The sequence below is a fragment of the Nomascus leucogenys genome, chromosome 17, assembly GCF_006542625.1.
Source record: "Nomascus leucogenys isolate Asia chromosome 17, Asia_NLE_v1, whole genome shotgun sequence".
NCBI classification, from domain to species: Eukaryota; Metazoa; Chordata; class Mammalia; order Primates; family Hylobatidae; genus Nomascus; species Nomascus leucogenys.
Window position 1 is genome coordinate 70,374,865 of NC_044397.1, and position 21,805 is coordinate 70,396,669.

Below are 21,805 nucleotides of genomic sequence, written 5' to 3' on the forward strand. Positions count from 1 at the left end.
TCTTCACCACCACCAGGCCATGAGGTACCTAAAAAGGAAGGTTGAGGAGCATCCTTTTGAGATGTCTTAGGGGAATCAGCCACCTCAGGAGGCAGGAGGTGGAGGGAGCCTCCTATTAGGAGGTTGACGGTATAGGGGAGCTGGTCCCTAAAGGAAAAGAGAAAAACCCGGGGTGCAGAGAAGCAGCGGGAGTTCAGATTAGGAAAGAAGCAGGGTGGGATGGAGAGGGCAGGTGATAGGACTGGAAGGGGTTCTTCTTGATGGTGGGGGTGTGAAGCCTGATGGGTTTCTATGGCCCTGGGTGACATTAGTAACTGACCCCTGTGCTCTTGTTCTTTCAATGGTTAGAATTCTAATGTCATCTCCTTCTATAGGTCCCAGGGCACTTTTAAGGGCAACATGTGACTCCTGGGCCCCACAGAGTTTCCACTTGATGGATGAACAGTGCATTCACTTTTGAGAGGGATGGACAGGGAAACAGATTAAGAGAGTATAGAATCATACTTTAGAATCAATTCTACCAAGGTCTCCGAAGATGTTTCCCCAAAGGCCCAGCAGGGTACAGGCTTGGAGCTGTTTTTCTCATACTGGTGCTGGGGCTACACTGGGAAAGCCCCATTCTATTAGGCTGTGACGCAGCAGGGAGACTGATGGCCTTCCAGGCAGCTGAGCCCATTTGCCATGAAGAGTGACTTCTCAGGGCTGAAGGATCCGAGATCGAAGAGATGAGATGCAGGTTTGCATATGAGGTAGACTGTCTCATGTTTCTCACCCCCGGAAAGTCAGACTCCCTCTTGCATGTGCTCTTGTCCATTTCTGCACTTCTCTGCTGCTTAGCCTTCCTCTTTTCCATGTAACTCATTTACCTTTTTATAAAATCGTATAAGTTACACACATTGATTACAGAAACACTAGCAAATAAAAATAAGCGAAAAGGAAAAACATTCATAGCGGCACCAACCAGAAACGTCAAGCTTAAATTTTGATAACGCATGCATATATAATACATAGATTACACATTTAGAAATGAGATCATGATACAGATGCTACCTTGTAACCTAATTTTTTTCCTCTGAAAAGCCTGTTATGACCATCTTTTCCTGTTAAGAAATATGAACTTGTACAAGTGGCATTTTTTTTTCAGGTAGTAAGATCCTTTCTTCAAATATAATTTTATCTCGAACCCAGTATAGGAAAGTGTTGAAAGCTCAGGTAGCTTTGGTTGAAACTGAGACAGCCAGCAGCTCCCAGATCTGCCCTGGAGCAGGCCAGCAAAATGAGCCCTCTGGGGGTCAGTGTGGGAAGTGCAATTGGAAAAGCGCTGATAAATAATATTTTTTCCAATGGTTATACCGTACTCCAATTTTATCAATAGCCGATTATTATCTAAGTTGTTTTCCATTTTTTATTATAAAGAATTTATACTCATCTATTTTTCTCAGTTCTAGTTATTCCTTAGGATAAACTCTTAGAAACAGATTTATAAACTTTTGACAAATATTGTTACATTTCCCTCAAAAGTGCCTGCTATTTATGGCTCTCACTATAACAACAAAAGTACCGATTTCCTTATACTCTCCTAATAGTTAGATAATTCTTCCTTTTAATCTTGTTATGTGGTTGGTAAAATTTTGTATTCAAATGTTCAATCTTGCAATTCTTTAATTAGTAGTCAAAATGAACATTTCTATACATTTTCTATTCATTTATGGTTTTATTTTATTTTATTTTATTTTTATTTTTATTTTTGGCGAAGTCTTGCTCTGTTGCCAACGCTAGAGGGCTAGAGTGCAGTGGCGCCATCTCCACTCACTGCAACCTCCGCCTCCCAGGTTCAAGCAATTCTTGTGCCTCAGCCTCTTGAGTAGCTGGGATTACAGGTGCGTGCCACCTCGCCCAGCTAATTTTTGTATTTTTTTAGTAGAGACAGCGTTTCACTATGTTGGCCAGGCTGGTCCCAAACTTGTGACCTCAAGTGATCCACCCACCTCAGCCTCCCGAAGTGCTGGGATTACTGGCGTGGGCCACAGCACCTGGTCTCATTTATGTTTCTTTGTTTCTTGCTAGTCTGTTCATGCCCTTTGCCCATTTACTCAATCAGAATGTTTTTATTTCTTTGCCAGACTTCTTTATAAAAAGAATATTTTTCTTTGCCTGTTATATAAAAATATTTTCCATTTATAATTTTGCTTTTTAAGTTTGTTTATGGATATTTATTATTTACATAAATAATTTAAATTTTTATGTAGTAAAAAACTATATTTTCCTTGTTGTTTCTGCTTTTGATATGGTTCCTGGAAAGGCCTTTCCCTCACTGAAATTATGAAGGTGTTACCCAAATATTCTTTTGCTCCTTTTATGTTTAAAGTGTTAATTTTTTCAATCCAACTAAAATTTAATTTGTTATTAGCTATGGTGGGTGGTGATCTAATATTCTGAAAAAAGGTCAGACAGCTATTTCAACACCGTATACCAATTCATTTTTTGCCAACTGATTTGAGATTTTATATGATTTATATGTGTTATTCTGGTTCCAGTATTATATTGTTTTAATTATCAAAGTTTTATATTACATTTTAATATAACACTGCATATTTCTTTTTATTATTTTGATATTTTTCTAATTATTCTCATATTCATTTTTGGTGAAGAGCTTTAAAATTGTCAACTTTTCTGGAGTTGCTGGCTAAGAAAAATACTGCTTCAGTAAATAGTAGTAAAAAATAAATAAAATATGGCCTCCCCTCAGTTAAGCGGCCATTGCCTTGTGCCTGCACAGCTACATTTGACTCCCTCCTGGCTTTTCCCTGCTCCATGACTCTCCCAGAGAGCCCTGCCACTCTGGGGGAAATCTCTTCTTTCTACGGCTTTCTCTCAGCTGAGCCGCATAAACTCCGAAACCTGCCTCTCAGCTGCCCTTAAATTCTGACAAGCTGCGGCACTAAAATGACTCCCGCGTTGAGTTTCCTGGAACCTCTCGTGTCCCGTTCTCACCGGCTGCCCTCACCCTATAAACTTGTGAGTATCAGTTCATCCTCTACAAGGCCAGGGAGTTCTCCCGGGGGCTGAATTATACATTATACACTTGGCTTCCGTGTTTCATCTGCTCCCTCGTGTGCTGGGAATTCTTAGAAGTTTCTGGTATTTGGATGGCTTCTTTCCTTGGCTCTCATTCCAGTTGCAGGTCTCCCCCTGTTTTTACATTTCTTCAGTGACTTTCGTTGGGACTGGGCAGAGGAAGGGAGCTGGCTAATGTGTTTCTAAGCTTTCATCTTTCCCAGAAGCTATTGATGATGAGGATTTTCCAAGCACCTTATGTTGAGCCTCTCTTAATTTTGTAGTGAGGGAATAAGTTGTTTTACATCTTTAGAAAAGCACTATAATATTAATTGCTGCCTTTCTGATAATTTAGGACACTATTCATGATATTACACAGTGTCTCCCAGAACTAGACATATTTTCCACGAGCAAACAGCTAATTTTTTAACCTAGTGAATATGGTGAAACATGTAATTCATCATGTCACCCTCTGACTATGGGTCTCAAGTCTGTACCTCTAACAAGTTTTCTGGGACTTCCCTCATGCAATTTCCTATACTTATTTTTCCTTCACTTTTATTTCTTCACCTTAAAATACTTCAGCGTCGATGTCCTTTTGTCCATCACATTTAATCCTTTCTAAAGTCGGCTAGGCATAAACAAATAGATGGATAAATAAGTGTATCAAGGGGCAGGCGCAGTGTCTCATGCCTGTAATCCCAGCACTTTGGAAGGCCAAGGTGGATTGCTTGAGCCCAGTAGTTCGAGACTAGCTTGGCCAACACGGTGAAACCCCATCTCTACTAAAATACAAAAATTAGGCAAGCGTGGTGATGCACACCTGTAATCCCAGCTACTCGGGAGGCTGAGGCACAAGAATCACTTGAACCTGGGAGGTAGAAGTTGCAGTGAGCTGAGATCATGCCACTGCACTCCAGCCCAGGAGGCAGAGCGAGACTCTGTCTAAAAAAAAAAAAAAAAAAAAAAAAAAAAAAAAAAAAAAAAAAAGTGTATCACAAATCCATGAATGTAAACCAAAAATAAAGTTATAAGGCCCCCCAACCATCTGAATGGATTTCCTCCTCAGCCAAGGCTCTTTAAAGATTTAACCTGAGAGGCTGTTCCAAGCCATGATGGGAAGTGCGGGTTCAGATGTGTCTCATTATACCTCTCCAGCGTTAACATCAACACAGACTTTAAGTCTAATGAGAAACATTTTACAACATAATCTCCCTGAAGAGAAAACCTAAAAGTTTCCTCTGCAAATAAGAAGTTTGGTCTCCACGATTCTTTATCTTAATTCAGATATTCCTTTCTGTTGATCCCAGGTCTTTAGATAAACTTAACCAATTGTCAACCAGAAAAAATTTAAATCTAACTATAATCTGGAAGCTTCGCCCACCCCACCCCACCCCACCCCACCCCACCCCACCCCACCCCACCCCACCCCACCCTACCCTATCCAACCCTGCCATTTCGGACCAACCCTATGTATTTCTTAAATGTGTTTGATTAAAGGCTTATGTCGCCCTAAAATGTATAAAACCAAGCTGTACCCTGACCACCTTGGGCACATATTCTCATGACCTCCTGAGGGCTTTGTCCATTGTCATTGATATTTCACTCAGAATAAATCTCTACAAATATTTTACAGAATTTGACGCTTCACTGACACATTTTTGCATACCTATGTCATGAAATGTCTCTCCTATCTCCCCTGCCTCATCAATTTCCTGCCTCCCCTATCATAATAACTAGGGCTGCACAGTGCCCAGAAAACTTGGTACAGGTCTCAACCCTTCACAAAACAGACACACCAAATGACCGAGAAGAAACCCAGGGAACAAGTATACTTTCTATTTTTAAAATTAACTTCTAAACCACTTTATTGATGTATAATTGGCATATAAAAAGCTATACATATTCAATACATACCACTTAATGTGGTATGTATACATTCCTGTAACCATCATTACAAGCAATGCCATAAATGTATCCATCACCTCCAAAGACTTCTTCCTGCCCCCCTTTAGTATTGTTTTGTTTAATTTTTTCCTTTTGTGGTAAGAGCACTTAACATAAGGTTTACCTTGTTAGCAAATTCTTTTTTTAAAATTATTATTATACATTAAGTTCTAGGGTACATGTGCACAACGTGCAGGTTAGATACATAGGTATACATGTGCCATGTTGGTTTGCTGCACCCATCAACTTGTCATTTACATTAGGTATTTCTGCTAATGCTATCCCTCCCCCAGCCCCCCACTCCCTGACAGGCCCTGGTGCCTCATATCCCCCAATCTGTGTCCAAGTGTTCTCGTTGTTCAGTTCCCACCTATGAGTGAGAACATGTGGTGTTTGGTTTTCTGTCTTTGTGATAGTTTGCTGAGAATGATGGTTTCCAGCTTTATCCATGTCCCTGCAAAGGACCTGAACTCATCCTTTTTTATGGCTGCATAGTATTCCATGGTGTATATGTGCCACATTTTCTTAATCCAGTCTATCATTGATGGACATTTGGGTTGGTTCCAAGTCTTTGCTATTGTGAATAGTGCCGCAATAAACATATGTGTGCATGTGTCTTTATAGTAGCATGATTTATAATCCTTTGGGTATATACCAGTAATAAGATTGCTGGGTCAAATAGTATTTCTAGTTCTAGATCCTGGAGGAATCGCCACACTGTGTTCCACAATGGTTTAACTAATTTACACTCCCACCAACAGTGTAAAAGTGTTCCTATTTCTCCACATCCTGTCCAGCAGCTGTTGTTTCCTGACTTTTTAATGATCACCATTCTAATTGGCATGAGATGGTATCTCATTGTGGTTTTGATTTGCATTTTTCTGATGGTCAGTGATGATGAGCATTTTTTCATGTGTCTGTTGGCTGCATAAATGTCTTCTTTTCAGAAGTATCTGTTCATATCCTTTGCCCAATTTTTGATGGGGTTGTTTTTTTTCTTGTAAATTTGTTTGAGTTCTTTGAAGATTATGGATATTAGCCCTTTTCAGATGGGTAGATTGCAAAAATTTTCTCCCATTCTGTAGGCTACCCGTTCACTCTGATGGTAGTTTCTTTTGCTGTGCAGAAGCTCTTTAGTTTAATTAGATCCCATTTGTCAATTTTGGCTTTTGTTACCATTGCTTTTGGTGTTTTAGTCATGAAGTCCTTGCCCATGCTTATGTCCTGAATGGTATTGCCTAGGTTTTCTTCTAGGATTTTTATGGTTTTAGGTTTAACATTTAAGTCTTTAATCCATCTTGAGTTAATTTTGGTATAAGGAAGGGATCCAGTTTTGGCTTTCTCCATATGGCTAGCCAGTTTTCCCAGCACCATTTATTAAATAGGGAATCCTCTCCCCATTTCTTGTTTTTGTCAGGTTTGTCAAAGATCAGATGGTTGTAGAAGTGTGGTGTTATGTCTGAGGGCTCTGTTCTGTTCTATTGGTTTATATCTCTGTTTTAGTACAAGTACCTTGCTGTTTTGGTTACTGTGGCTTTGTACTATAGTTTGAAGTCAGGTAGCTTGATGTCTCCTGCTTTGTTCTTTTTGCTTAGGATTGTCTTGGTAATGCAGGCTCTTTTATGGCTCCATATGAACCTTAAAGTAGTTTTTTCCAATTCTGTGAAGAAAGTCATTGGTAGCTTGATGGAGATGGCACTGAATCTATAAAATACCTTGGGCAGTATGGCCATTTTCACTATGTGGATTCTTCCTATCCATGAGCATGGAATGTTCTTCCATTTGTTTGTGTCCTCTTTTATTTCCTTGAGCGGTGGTTTGCAGTTCTCCTTGAAGAGGTCCTTCACATCCCTTGTAAGTTGGATTCCTAGGTATTTTATTCTCTTTGTAGCAATTGTGAATGGGAATTCACTCATGATTTGGCTCTCTGTTTGTCTCTTTTTCGTATATAGGAATGCTTGTGATTTTTGTGCATTGATTTTGTATCCTGAGACTTTGCTGAAGTTGCTTATCAGCTTAAGGAGATTTTGGGCTGAGACAATGGGGTTTTCTAAATATACAATCATGTCATCTACAAATAGAGACAATTTGACTTCTTCTTTTCCTAATTGAATATGCTTTATTGCTTTCTCTTGCCTGATTGCCCTGGCCAGAACTTCCAACACTATGTTGAATAGGAGTGGTGAGAGAGGGCATCCTTGTCTTGTGCCGGTTTTCAAAGGGAATGCTTCCAGTTTTTGCCCATTGAGTATGATATTGGCTGTGAGTTTGTCATAAATATCTCTTATTATTTTGAGATATGTTCCATCAATACCTAGTTTATTGATAGGTTTTAGTATGAAGGGCTGTTGGATTTTGTCAAAGGCCTTTTCTGTATCTATTGAGATAATCATGTGATTTTTGTCATTGGTTCTGTTTATGTGATGGATTATGTTTATCGATTTGCATATGTTGAACCAGTCTTCCATCCCAGGGATGAAGCCAACTTGATCATGGTGGATAAGCTTTTTGATGTGCTGCTGGATTCAGCTTGCCAGTACTTTATTGAGGATTTTTGCATCGATGTTCATCAGGGGTATTGGTCTAAAATTCTGTTTTTTTGTTGTGTCTCTGCCGGGCTTTGGTATCAGGCTGATGCTGGCCTTATAAAATGAGTTAGGGAGGATTCCCTCTTTTTCTATTGATTGGAATAGTTTCAGAAGGAATGGTACCAACTCCTCTTTGTACCTTTGGTAGAATTCAGTTGTGAATTGGTCTGGTCCTGGACTTTTTTTGGTTGGTAGGCTATTAATTATTGCCTCTATTTTGGAGCCTGTTAATGGTCTATTCGGAGATTCAGCTTCTTCCTGGTTTAGTCTTGGGAGGGTGTATGTGTCCAGGAATTTATCCATTTCTTCTAGATTTTCTAGTTTATTTGCATAGAGATGTTTATAGTATTCTCTGATGGTAGTTTGTATTTCTGCGGGATTGGTAGTGATATCCACATTATTATTTTTTATTGCATCTATTTGATTCTTCTCTCTTTTCTTCTTTATTAGTCTTGCTAGCAGTCTATCAATTTTGTTGATCTTTTCAGAAAACCAGCTCCTGGATTCATTGATTTTTGAAGGGTTTTTGTGTCTCTATCTCCTTCAGTTCTGCACTGATCTTAGTTATTTCTTGCCTTCTGCTAGCTTTTGAATTTGTTTGCCCTTGCTTCTCTAGTTCTTTTAATTGTGATGTTAGGGTGTCAATTTTAGATCTCTCCTGCTTTCTCTTGTGGGCATTTAGTGCTATAAATTTCCCTCTGCACACTACTTTAAATGTGTCCCAGAGATTTTGGTACATTGTGTCTTTGTTCTTATTGGTTTCAAAGAACATCTTTATTTCTGCCTTCATTTCACTATGTACCCAGTAGTCATTCAGGAGCAGGTTATTCAGTTTCCATGTATTTGTGTTTTTGAGTGAGTTTCTTAATCCTGAGGTCTAATTTGATAGCATTGTGGTCTGAGAGACAGTTTGTTGTGATTGCTGTTCTTTTACATTTGCTGAGGAGTGCTTTACTTCCAATTATGTAGTCAATTTTGGAATAGGTGTGGTGTGGTGCTGAAAAGGATGTATATTCTGTTGATTTGGGGTGGAGAGTTCTGTAGATGTCTATTAAGTCTGTTTGGTGCTGAGCTGAGTTCAAGTCCTGAATATCCTTGTTAACCTTCTGTCTTGATGATCTGTCTAATATTGACAGTGGGGTCTTAAAGTCTCCCATTATTATTGTGTTGGAGTCTAAGTCTCTCTGTAGGTCTCTAAGGACTTGCTTTATGAATCTGGTTGCTGCTGTATTGGGTGCATATATATTTAGGATAGTTAGCTCTTCTTGTTGAATTGATCCCTTTACCATTATGTAATGGCCTTCTTTGACTCTTTTGATCTTTGCTGGTTTAAAGTCTGTTTTATCAGAGACTAGGATTGCAACCCCTACTTTTTTTTGCTTTCCATTTTCTTGGTAGATCTTCCTCTATCCCTTTATTTTGAGCCTATGTGTATCTCTGCACATGAGATGAGTCCCCTGAATACAGCACACTGACGGGTCTTGACTCTTTATCCAATTTGCCAGTCTGTGTCTTTTAATTGGAGTATTTAGCCCATTTACATTTAAGGTTAATATTGTTATATGTGAATTTGATCCTATCATTATGATGTTAGCTGGTTATTTTGCTCATTAGTTGATGCAGTTTCTTCCTAGTATCGATGGTCTTTACAATTTGGCATGTTTTTGCAATGGCTGGTAGTGGTTGTTCCTTTCCATATTTAGTGCTTCCTTCAGGAGCTCTTGTAAGACAGGCCTGGTGGTGACAAAATCTCTCAGCATTTGTTTTTCTGTAAAGGATTTTATTTCTCCTTCACTTATGAAGCTTAGTTTGGCTGGATATGGAATTCTGGATTGAAAATTCTTCTCTTTAAGAATGTTGAATATTGGCCCCCACTCTCTTCTGGCTTGTAGGGTTTCTGCCAAGAGATCTGCTGTTAGTCTGAAGGGCTTCCCTTTGTGGGTAACCTGACCTTTCTCTCTGGCTGCCCTTAACATATTTTCTTTCATCTTAACCTTGATGAATCTGACAGTTATGTGTCTTGGGGTTGCTATTGTCGAGGAGTATCTCTGTGGTGTTCTCTGTATTTCCTGAATTTGAATGTTGGCCTGCCTTGCTATGTTGGGGATGTTCTGGATAATATCATGAAGAGTGTTTTCCAACTTGGTTCCATTCTCCCGATCACTTTCTGGTACACCAATCAAAGGTAGATTTGGTCTTTTCACATAGTACCATATTTCTTGGAGGCTTTGTTTGTTTCTTTTTACTCGTTTTTCTCTAACCTTGTCTTCTCACTTTATTTCATTAATTTGATCTTCAATCACTGACACCCTTTCTTCCACTTGATTGAATCGGCTACTGAAGCTTGTGCATGCCTCACGAAGTTCTCGTGCCATGGTTTTCAGCTCCTTCAGGTCATATAAGGTCTTCTCTACAGTGTTTATTCTAGTTAGCCATTCATCTAACCTTTTTTCAAGGTTTTTAGCTTCCTTGCGATGGGTTTGAACATGCTCCTTTAGCTCGGAGTAGTTTGTTACACACTTGATCTTAGCCAAAAGGCCGAGAAGCAATAGTTTGTTATTACTGACCTTCTAAAGCCTACTTCTGTCAACTCATCAAAGTCATTCTCTGTCCAGCTTTGTTCCATTGCTGGTGGGGAGTTGCAATCCTTTGGAGGAGAAGAGGCGCTCTGATTTTTAGAATTTTCAGCTTTTCTGCTCTGGTTTATCCCCATCTTTGTGGTTTTATCTACCTTTGATCTTTGATATTGGTGACCTACAGATGGGGTTTTGGTGTAGATGTCCTTTTTGTTGATGTTGGTGCTATTCCTTTCTGTTTGTTAGTTTCCCTTGTAATAGTCAGGTCTCCCAGCTGCAGGTCTGTTGGAGTTTGCTGCAGATCCACTCCAGACCCTGTTTGCCCGGGTATCACTAGCAGAGGCTGTGAACAGCAAATATTGCAGAACAGCAAACATTGCTGCCTGATCCTTCCTCTGGAAGCTTTGTCCCAGAGGGGCACCCACCTATATGAGGTGTCTGTTGGCCCCTACTGGGAGATGTCTCCCAGTTAGCGTACATAGGTCTCAGGGACCCACTTGAGGAGGCAGTCTGTCCATTCTCGAGCTCAAATGCCACGCTGGAAGAACCACTGTGCTCTTCAGAGCTGTCAAACAGGGACGTTTGAGTCTGCAGAAGCTGTCTGCTGCCTTCTGTTCAGCTATGTCCTGACCACAGAGGTGGAGCCTATAGAGGCAGTAGGCCTTGCTGAGCTGCAGTGGGCTCCACCCAGTTTGAGCTTCCGGGCCACTTTGTTTACCTACTCATGCCTCAGCAATGGTGGACGCCCCTCCCCTAGCCAGGCTGCTGCCTCGCAGTTCAATTTCAGGCTGCTGTACTAGCAGTGAGCAAGGCTCCAGACCTGCTAAGCCAGGCACGGGAGAGAATCTCCTTGTCTGCTGGTTGCTAAATCCTTGGGAAAAGCGCAGTATTTGGCGGGAGTGTCCCAGGTACAGTCTGTCCCAGCTTCCGTTGGCTAGGAAAGGGACATCCCCCAACCCCTTGTGCTTCCCAGGTGAGGCGATGCCCTGCCCTGCTTCGGCTCACCCTCCGTGGGCTGCACCCACTGTCCAACCAGTCCCATTGAGATGAACCAGGTACCTCAGTTGGAAATGCAGAAATCACCTGTCTTCTGCATCAATCATGCTGGGAGCTGCAGACCAGAGCTGTTCCTATTTAGCCATCTTGGAACAGATCCCCAGCAAATTCTTAAGTATACAATTTAGTATTGTTACTCATATGTCTTATGCTGTACAGTAGGCATAACAAGCATGATCAAAATAAATTAATTTTAATTGCACACAACACATTGATATGTTCTTCATGTAAAAATGACCGCCTTGCATATAAGTTCCTGTGGTGGTCACACCACTGGTCTAACTCCCATAACTAGAAGTGAGGTCAAATGTCAAGTTTTGTGTGTTTTTGCAAATATTTTTTTATTTTTCCTAGTGTTTTCTTTTGTGTGTTCTCTCTTTCTGCTCCTATCTTTCTGTATACAGTATCTAGCACTGTTTTGAGTTTTTGACTTTAATGTTATCATTCTGCATGGATTTTTGTGCATATCATTTTTGTCACTCAGCATACAATATGGATATGTTCATGTTGATGTGTATTACTGCCCATGGCTCTACCACTTCCACATTGAGAGGCAGGCTATATAGCATTTGAGGGCACTGGAGCTAGACCCAGACTGTATGGGTTCAAATCCTGTTCCTGCACTTACTAGCTGTGACCTTGGGCAAATTACTTTCACTCTTGGAACAATTGCCTTACCTGTAAAATGCAGATAATAACAGAGCCCACCTCACAGAGATATTATGAATATTAAAATATTTAATATGTATAAATCAGTTAGAATCATGAATGACACCTAGTATGCAATCAATAACATAAGGTACTGAAAGTTCTTCCTTAGACTAGTTAGCCATTCCTCCACTGAGACACACCAAGGTTAGCAATGAATTCCTGCTATTGTAGGCAATGCCACAATATACATCACATATGTATACATGCACACATATGGGTGTTTCTCCAGAGCAGATACCAAGAAGTCATATCAAAGGGCTGCACATTTTATATTTCAATAAGATGTGTTTACTTATACCCCTGTCAATAGTAAATGAAATTACCCTATTTCACTCTACTTCTTGTAGATCCTTGATGACGTTAATTATATTTATCCTAAAATTCTGCTACTTCTATTAGATTTGCTTCCCTAGATCCAAATTGTGTGGAATGAGATTTTAAATGTATTATCTGTTTTCTACAGTTTGGATTTGTCACTTTTTAAATAATATTTGATTGCACTCATTTTTGTGGTCAAGATTTTTTGTTAGGTTCTTTATCAGTTTTCAAAGTTATCTGGAGAAAGGGAGAACAGGTTGCTAAACACTGGCTTTGTATTTGCTTTCAGGGTGTATGGAGGACAGTGGTCTCTGATTGTGGGCAGAGCAGTAGGCAGCTAGTCTTGTGAATATGTACTCACCCTTCCTCTAGGGCATTACTGCTCCCCAGGGCGCCTCTCTGCCTCTTCAAATCCAGGGAAACTTGCTGTGATTAATCCTCTGTGTTGTACTTCAGAAATCACCTTGTCAGTTGCCTCGGGTCCTCTCCTGCACTCCACATTTATGCAGCTTGTTCAGGAAGTGCTCTTCAGGCCTCCCATCCCACTTCAGCATCTCCTAGGGCTTTTGTGGGCTGTGTGGTCTCAGCCTTCCCTCTGACCCATCTGCTTCCTTTTCTTAGGGATCCCTCACCATTTCTGGATCAAGGAGAGTTTCCTTTTTTTTTTTTGCCAAACAATGATCAATTAAAAACATCTTTCCAATTATTTCTATGGTTTTGGATAAGGAGGACAAGGTGTTTGTTTCTGGAAAATGAGAGCTTAGTGTGGGAGAGTTCATTTCTTTGGACAGGTATGCATGTCAACACTACTCTAGAGGAAAAAGACGGAAGCATCAGCATCAAGGTGAATGGTCACAAAGTGGGTCAGCCACCCACCTTCCTTAGTGGCTCTGGGCTGTTCATGGGAACCATCAGCATTTTTCCAGGCATCTAAGTTTTCTTTTGTACATCTTTTTAGACAATCAGACCCATGAAGTGAGGAAAGAGGTGGAAGAAGAGAATGAAGAGAGGAGAAGAAAGAGAAGGAAAGAGGAGGAAGATCACTATTATTAAGAGTAAAACATTAGTCACTAAAGGACAGTTCTTTATGAAAGAGCACCTGGTAAAGCCAGCTCACCTCCTTGAAGGAACTTCATGGGGTAAACGATGGCATGGTATCTGTCTATGCTGAGGGACACCAGGACGTAGGTAGAGGCGTAGAGCAGCACAACCTAAAGACAGAAATGAGAGGAAGCTCATGACTTCAGAGAGGTGAGGGAATGCACATAGTGGAAAGAATAGCACCTTGTGTTATTTAGAAATCTGAGAGGTGAACCAAAGAAGGGGTGAGTGTTGGGTTAGGAAGGGAAATAACTCTCTTATATGGACAAGAGAAAGGGAAATACTGGTGGAAGAGGGCAGTTTCCCAGCAAAGACCCCACCCTCAAGCCTGGAAACCAGTGGTCCTAAATGAGAACAGGTATTCCTGTTTTTGTGCCCAAAAAGTTGCCTTTTGGCCAGCCTATCCTGTACCCATATAAACCCCAAATCCCAGGCTCCAGGAGGAGATGAGCAGACGAATGGCAGAACAGCATGACAGAGAAGGAGAGAAGAGAAGGAGGGTCTGAACACCAAGAGGAGTTCAGCTGGGGATAATCAGAGAGGAGAATGGCCCTGGACAGCCAAACTCCAGGGGAAGATCATCTTCCCACTCCATCCCCCTTCCAGTTTCCCATCTATCCCACTGGGAACCACCTCCACCACTCAATAAAACTCCTGCATTCATCCTTCAAGTCTGTGTGTGACCTAACTGTTCCTGGACTATGGACAAGGACGTGGGTACCAAGAGGGCACTGAGCTGGTTACCATCTGCAGACGGCAGAGTTAAAACTGCACTATAATACTGGGGCTTCAAGAGTCACAGTCACCCACCCTAGACACTACTGTAGGGCCGGAGTTCAATGCACTTGCCCTGGCTCCTGCACCTACCCTTCTGCATGCTCCCCCTCCTATAAGGAGTTTGAGCTTGAGGCAGCTGAACAGAGAACCCCGTCTCATGTCCTGTGATGGGATGGACCAGGGAACTCTCACTTTTCATCTCCACACCAGGAAGCAGAGTTTGGTTCCTGGTGCTAGAATTTGTACTGCTGGCCATGATGAGTGAGAATGCTTCCAGTTCTTTCTTGTTCACTTATTCCCTTGGCCTCTTGGAAACTCCATTGTTTCCAATGTCTTGGATCAGTTCTTGACATTTGCATGGTACATTTGTTTGTAATTGACTTTTAAAGCTAAACTAATTTTCTCTGCCACAATTGACATTCCAGAATAATTAGAAACAAAAGTTCATTTGCTTTTTATGAGTGGGAGTCAAGAGATGATAGAAGGGTTCCGGTTTTAGGGAGCCTATGTGTGGTGTTGAATCATTTATCATCAGCAGCACTGACACCATCAGAGAGCTCCCCTTTTTCATCCACTTCATTAGGCTCAGGATCTGGATCTCCTCTTCCTTCCAATTGTCTTTTATTAACTTTACCTACACCTTTTAATTATCTGTGTACAATCTTTTTTTGCATAATTAGCAGAAAAGGAAATTGGGATTTAAGAAGTTGATTTCTCTTATGTGAAGAGCATATTTAGAATGTGATTAAATGAAATATATTTGAAGGGATGATCAAGGTGGACATTTTTCAGGTAACTTGGAGCCTCATTTCTACCAAGAGTCTGGCTGTATCTCCGCTTTGTGACATTAGGATCAAATCCAGAGGGAGTAGAAGAGTAACCTGTAAACTGAAGTCTAATGGAGAGCATTTACTTCACTTTCTTCTTGGCAGTTACCCTTGTTCTGAATTCGTGCTTTTGTTCTTTCTCTGGCTCAGACAAATAACAATCAAGCACATTGTGGTTCTTTATTATTTGTTATTTCCACAAATGCATCTCAGCACTAATGTTGTGAAAGCCACCATAGGGAGGAGGTTCTGAGGAATGATTCGAAATTGAAGGCTCATAAGAAAGAATGAGATAATGTGCTTTGCAGGGACATGGATGGACATGGATGGAGGGTGTTATCTTTAGCAAACTAATGCAGGAACAGAAAACAAAATACTGCATATTCTCACTTATAAGTGGAAGCTAACTGATGAGAACACACAGATACATAGAGGGGAACAAAACACACTGGGGCCTATAGGAGAGTGCAGGGTGGGAGGAGGGAGAGGATCAGGAAAAATAACTAATGAATATGAAGCTTAATACCTGGGTGATGAAATAATCTGTATAGAAACCCCCATGACACAAGTTTACCTGTATAACAAACCTGCACGTGTACCCCTCAACTTAAAAGTTAGAAAAAAGGTTAAAAAAAACTGAAGGCTCCCTGAAAACTATAAGAAAAAATTATCTCTTGGGAAAAGGTGATAAATAGAGACAGAGAAAAATGGAAGACTAGGTTTAAGAAAAAAAAATCGATTGTCTACTTAGACAGAACTGGGGTTTCTACCTGTGATCCATGAATTTAGAATTACTAAGGCTGGCAACAGAGGAGGAGGTGGCATCAGAGAAGGATGAAAAAGCACACAATGGCAGAACCCTGTGGGGTGAAACGTCATGGTGAGGTTATAAGGATCTTGGGGCTCTGTGGCTGTCTTGAGGGAGGTGACCGGCACAGTTTAGAATCTGGAGCAGGAGGAAGAGCCACAAACAAGAGTGTCCAGAAGAGCAGTCAATGCTGATAAAAAGATGCTGACTTTGAGATACAATCAAAAGAGTATTTAATTTCAGAGATTAACCATCTTCAGGCATTTAAGGCAGGGTTAAAAAAAAAATTCAAGGTCACCTAAAAGAAATGCATCTTAAATTATCACACCTCTTTCCCACAAAAATTAATGCCAGAAAACAGTATAACAACATGTTCAGAGTTTTGAAAAAAAATTGTGATCCAAGAACTTTGTAAATATGATTTCTGTGCCAAGGCACAGAACAATTTTCTCAGATATATAAGAAGGAAGAAAATATAACATTTTATACTCTTCCTGGCATACTTCAGCTAATTGAGAATTGAATTAAAATTAAGAATTCAAGAAGAGGAAAGAGCATAGAATAATAACAACTATGGTAAGCAATGAAGTTAGAAACACATGAAATGCTTACAAAATAATTATAAATATGACTATGAAACATTTCAGGAAAAACTTGAGTGAAGGGACAGAGTACAAAGAAAGACATCATGTTCAATTTTGTTATGTATTTTGGGTATCTCTTGTTTTTTAACCTTGATAGAGATATATTAAAGCTAAAAGTTAAAGACAAGCTATGATAGAGTAAAATAAAAATGGAGAAATTTTAATTAGCTTCCTATGGTCACTGTAACAAATTACTACAAACTTGATGGCTTAAAACAACATAAATTTATTCTCGCACAGCTCTGGAGACCAGAAGTCCAAAATCAGTTCTACTGGGCAAAAATAAAAGTTTGGCAAGCCCATGATTCCTCCAGAGACTCTAGGGGAGAATCTGCCCCTTGCCTCTTCTGGCTTCAGGTGACTGCCAGCAGTCCTTGGTGTGTGACCATATTGGCCCAAGCTCTGCCTTTTCCTCTTCTGTCTGTGTGTCACACTCCCTTCTACCACCCTCTTATGATTACATGTGGGAATCACTGGGATAAACCAGAATAATCTCCCAGTTTTAAGATATTTAATTTGATTACATTTGTGAAGTTCCCTTTTCTTATATAAGTAACATCACAGGTTCCAGGGATTAGGATATGGATTTTGTGGTGGGGGGGTGCGGGGGGGCTTTTTTCAAGCCTACCACAATCAATAATCAAATAAAAAGAAAAAACAAGTAAATAGCAAAAAACAAACAAAAAACCCTTAATATAGAAAGACTAAAATGAGGTAACTGAAATTACACCAAACCAAAACACTGTTTGTCACAATACATGTGAATGACTTAAGGTCTTTCATTAAGAAAATAACTTATTTTAAAATGTCCCTAAAATCTAATTCTATGCTGTTTAAAAGAGAAAAATTTTAAACCACATCACTTAGCTATCTAAGTGTGGAAATAGAGGTATGGCCAAAGGTATATCAAGCAAGTAAAAATTAAAGAAGGCATTCATTACAACACTATTAGACAAATTAAATTCAAAGCAAACAGCATTTCATGTGATAAAGGATTATTTATATTAATAAAAGATACAACACATGATGGCAATAGAATATTCACAGAGTTATATGTAACAAGTAAGATAACACTAAATATATAATGAAACCGTTCAAAGTTTTACAGAAGAATAAACAAAAATATACAGATAGAAAAAATAGACTTTATAACATAAGAATAATACACATTGCTATAAAATATCTAGACATTTCAAAAATTGGCCATATACTAAACTACCAAGAAAAAAAACCCTCTCAATAGCTCTAAAAAGTAGGACTTACGCAAATCACATATTTAAAACAATGAGCAATGAAGCTGAAATTAGTAACATGTTTTTTAAAAAAATGCCACTTGGAAATTTAAACACCCTCATAATTAACTCGAGTCAAGAAGGAAATCAAAGTACAATTATAGTCAATTCATAAATGTCAACAATGAAAACTCTACACATCAACAACATATGGGATACCATTCGGAGAACAGATGGCAGCTCGAGGACATATGTCTGAATTCTCACTACCCCACCCCTTAATTCTGACAGAAATGACCTAGGAAATATAAAACTAAAGAAAATCTTGCACAGAGAAGTGAGACTTAAATGCTGGAAACAGAGAAATTTTACTTAGCAAAATGCCAGATTGTATTCATATAAAGGAGGATCCCTGGACTGACTTTAAGAAAATAGACTTTATTTTTCAGAACAATTTTATATTTACAAAAAATTGCAAACAACACAGAGGGTTTCCCTAGGACTCCCTCCCATCTATATGCTTTTCACTGTCATTAGCATCTTGTAGTTCATTTGTTAAAATTGATGAACCAATATGGATATATTATCATTAACTAAAGTCTATTGTTTATATTAAGGTTCACTCTGTGTTGGACAGTTCTATGGGTTTTGACAGTTGCATAATGTTATGGATCCACCATTATAATATCAGAAGAGTTTCACTGTCCTAAAAATCCACTGCTTTTGTCTGTTCATCTCTTTCCTCCTCCAAATCTCTGACAACACTGGTTTCTTGCTCTTCTATAGTTTTGCCTTTTTGAGAATGTAATATAGTTGATTCATTTAGTATGTAGCTTTTTCAGACTGGCTTCTTTCACTTAGCAATGGGCATTTAAGATTCCTCCATGTCTTTTCATGGCTGGATAGCACATTTTGTTATATCACTGAATAATATCCCATTTAATGGATGTACCGCAGCTTATCTATTCAGCTTTTGAGGAACATCTTGTTTGCTTCCAGTTTTTGGTGATTATAAATAAAGCTACTATAAACATTCTTCTGTGGATATAAGTTGTCAACTGAGTAAATACATAGCCTTACAATTGCTGGGTTGTATGGTAAGACCATGCTTAGTTTTGTAAGAAACTGCTAAATTATCTTCCAAAGTGACTGTACCATTTTGAATTCTCAGCAGCAATGAATGAAAGTTCCTGTTAATATTCATCCTCATAAGCCATTGGTATTTTCAGCTTTTTTGAATTTTAGTGATTATCTAATAGATGTGTAGTGTTGTCTCATTGTTGTTTTAATTTGCAATTCCCTAATGGCATATGATTTTGAGCTTCTTTCTATCTGTTTACTTGCCATCTTCTTGGTGAAGTTTTTTCAGATCTTTTGCCCATTTTTGAAATTAGTTGTTTGTTTTCTTATTGTTGAGTTTTAAGAGTTCTTTGTACATATTTGGATACAAATCCTTTATGAAATATATATTCTGCAGATATTTTCTCCCATTCTGAGAGCTGTCTTTTCATTCTCTTAAACAGTGTCCTTTGCAAAGTTTTAAATTTTCGTAATGTCCAACATTTCAATCATTTTTCATGGATTATGCTCCTGGTATTATATCTAAAAACTCATAGATAAACCCTAGGTCCCTTAAATCTTCTCCTATGTTATCTTCTAGTCATTTTGTATAATAGTATTGAGCATTATATTATATCTATAATCTAAACTGAGTTGGTTTCTGTGAAAGGCGTAAGGTCTACATTAAGTTTTTTTTTTTTTTGCATGTGGATATTCAACCACTCTTTCAACTAAGATAGCCATTCTTGAAAAGGCTGTCTCTCAATGCCTTTGCTCCTTTGTCAAAGACTAGTTGACTATCTTTTTGTATGTCTATTTCTGGGCTCTCTGTTCTGTTTCATTGATCTACTTGTTGATTCTTATACCAATACCATGCGGTCTTGATTATGAAGCTTTATAGTTAAGTCTTAAAATCAGGCAGTGTTGGTTGTTCAAACTTGCTCTTTTTCTTTAATATTGCACTGGTTATTCTGTGTCTTTTGCCTTTCCATATGATTTTAGAGTTTGTCTATATTGATAAAATATCTCGTTGGGACCTTGATTGGAATTGTATTGAATTTATAGATCACATTGGGCAAAATAGACATCTTAACAATATTAAGTCTTCCTATTCATGAACATGGAACATCTCTTCATTTATTTAGATACTTGCTTTTTTCCATCAGTTTTGTAGTCTTCTTCAATAGATCTTGTATATATTTTGTTAGATTTACACCTAAGTTTCATTTTTTGGTGTTCATATAAATGGTATTGTGTTTTTAATTTCAATCTCAACTTGGTAATTGCTGGAAAAAACAACTGACTTTTGTATGTTAACCTTCTATTCTGCAATGTTGCCATTTTTGCCTACTAGGTCTGGAAGTTTCTTTTTTGTTTGTTTTTATTTTTCTTGTCTATTCTTTCAGATTTTGACATAGACAATTACAAATTTATTAACAAAGACATTTTTATTTCATCTTTTCCAATGTATAAACTTTTTATTTACTTTTCTTGTCCTGTTAAGTTATCTTAGACATCTAGTTCAGCATTGAATGGGAGTGGCGAGAGAGGACATCTTTACCTTGTTCCCAGTCTTAGGACAAAAGCACCTAATTTCTCGCCATTAAATATGAGGTTAACTGTATGGTTTTTGTAGATGCTGTTAATCAAGTTGAGGCAGTTTCTCTCTGTTTCCAGTTTGCTGAGTTTTTATTATAAATGCATGTTGAATTTTGTTAAATGCTTTTCCTGTGTCCATTGATGGAAAAATCACATAATTTTCCTTCTTTATCTTGTTTGTGTGATAGATTATATTAATTGATTTTTAAATATTTAACCAGATTTTCATGCCTGGAATAAATCTCACTTGGCCACGGACTATAATTCTTTCTGTATATGATTATACCTTTTAACAAAAATTTAAGTTGCTAATATTTATTGAGAATTTTTGCATTTATGTTCATGAGGGATATTGTTCTGTAGTTTTCCTTTCTTTTAATGTCATTGGTTTTAGAATTAGGGCAATTCTGGCCTCATGGAACAAGTCAGCAAGTATATGAATTAGGAATGGTTCCCTTTTCGTCTGTTTTCTAGAGAAGACTGCAGATAATTGTTATCATTTTTTTCTTAAATGATTGACAGAATTCACTAATGAACCCATCTGGACTGGTGTTTTCTTTTGTGGAAGATTATTAATTATTAATTCAGTTTCTTTAGTAGGTATAGGCCTATTCAAATTATCTATTTCACTCTATGTGAGTTTTGGCAGATTGAGCTTTTCAAGGAATAGGTTCGTTTCATCTAAGCTATCAAACTTGTGGGCATAGAGTTGTTTATAGTATTTATTTATCATTCTTTTAATGTCCACAGAATCAGTAGTGATGACCCCTCTTTCATTTCTGATATTAGTAACTTGTGGCTTCCCTCTTCTTTTCTTGATTAGCCTGGCTAGAAATTTATCAATTTTATTATCTTTTTAAAGAAACGGCTTTTGGTTTCATTGATTTTCAGTATTGAATTCCTGTTTTAAATTTAATTATTAATTTTTTTCCGATTTTAATTAATTAAATTTTTAATTGAAAAACAAAATAGTATATGTTTATGCTGTATAACATGATGTGTTTATGTATACATGTGGAATGGCTAAGTTAAGCTAATTAACATATTCATTACATCACATACTTATTCTGCAGAGAAAATTTAAAATCTACTTCAATTTAATAATTTATGCTCCAATTTTTATCATTTCTTTTATTCTGCTTTCTTTAGGCTTACATTTCTTTTCTTTCTCTAGTTTCCTAAGGCATAAGATTAGATTATTAATATCACATATTTTTTCTTTTCTAATATATCCATTCAGTGTTACAGATTTCCCTCAAAGAACTGCTTTTACTGCATCCTACAAACTATGATGTTATATTTTCATTTATTTCAAAATATTTCTTGAGATATCTTCTTCAATTCATGTATTACTTAGAAGTGTGTTGTTCAATCTCTGAACAGTTTGAAAATTTTCAGCTATCCTTCTGTTACTGATTTTTAGTTCTATTCTGTGTGTTCTGAGAGCACACTTTGTGTAATTTCTATTTTTTACATTGTTAAAATGTGTTTTATGGTCCATATGC

General features: G+C 38.2%; 1 protein-coding gene across 3 annotated transcripts in view; it reads right to left on the bottom strand.

The window, feature by feature from the left end:
- NPSR1 (neuropeptide S receptor 1) overlaps positions 1-21,805 on the bottom strand; it is a 186,989-nt gene that overhangs the window by 24,921 nt on the left and 140,263 nt on the right. For 2 of the 3 annotated variants that reach the window (XM_003279195.3, XM_030796830.1), the window contains exon 4: positions 13,371-13,464. The exons of the other annotated variant lie outside the window; for it this stretch is intronic. In XM_003279195.3, the coding sequence (XP_003279243.1) occupies positions 13,371-13,464 (94 nt within the window). The remainder of the gene's footprint in view (positions 1-13,370; positions 13,465-21,805) is intronic. 3 annotated transcript variants of the gene reach the window in all.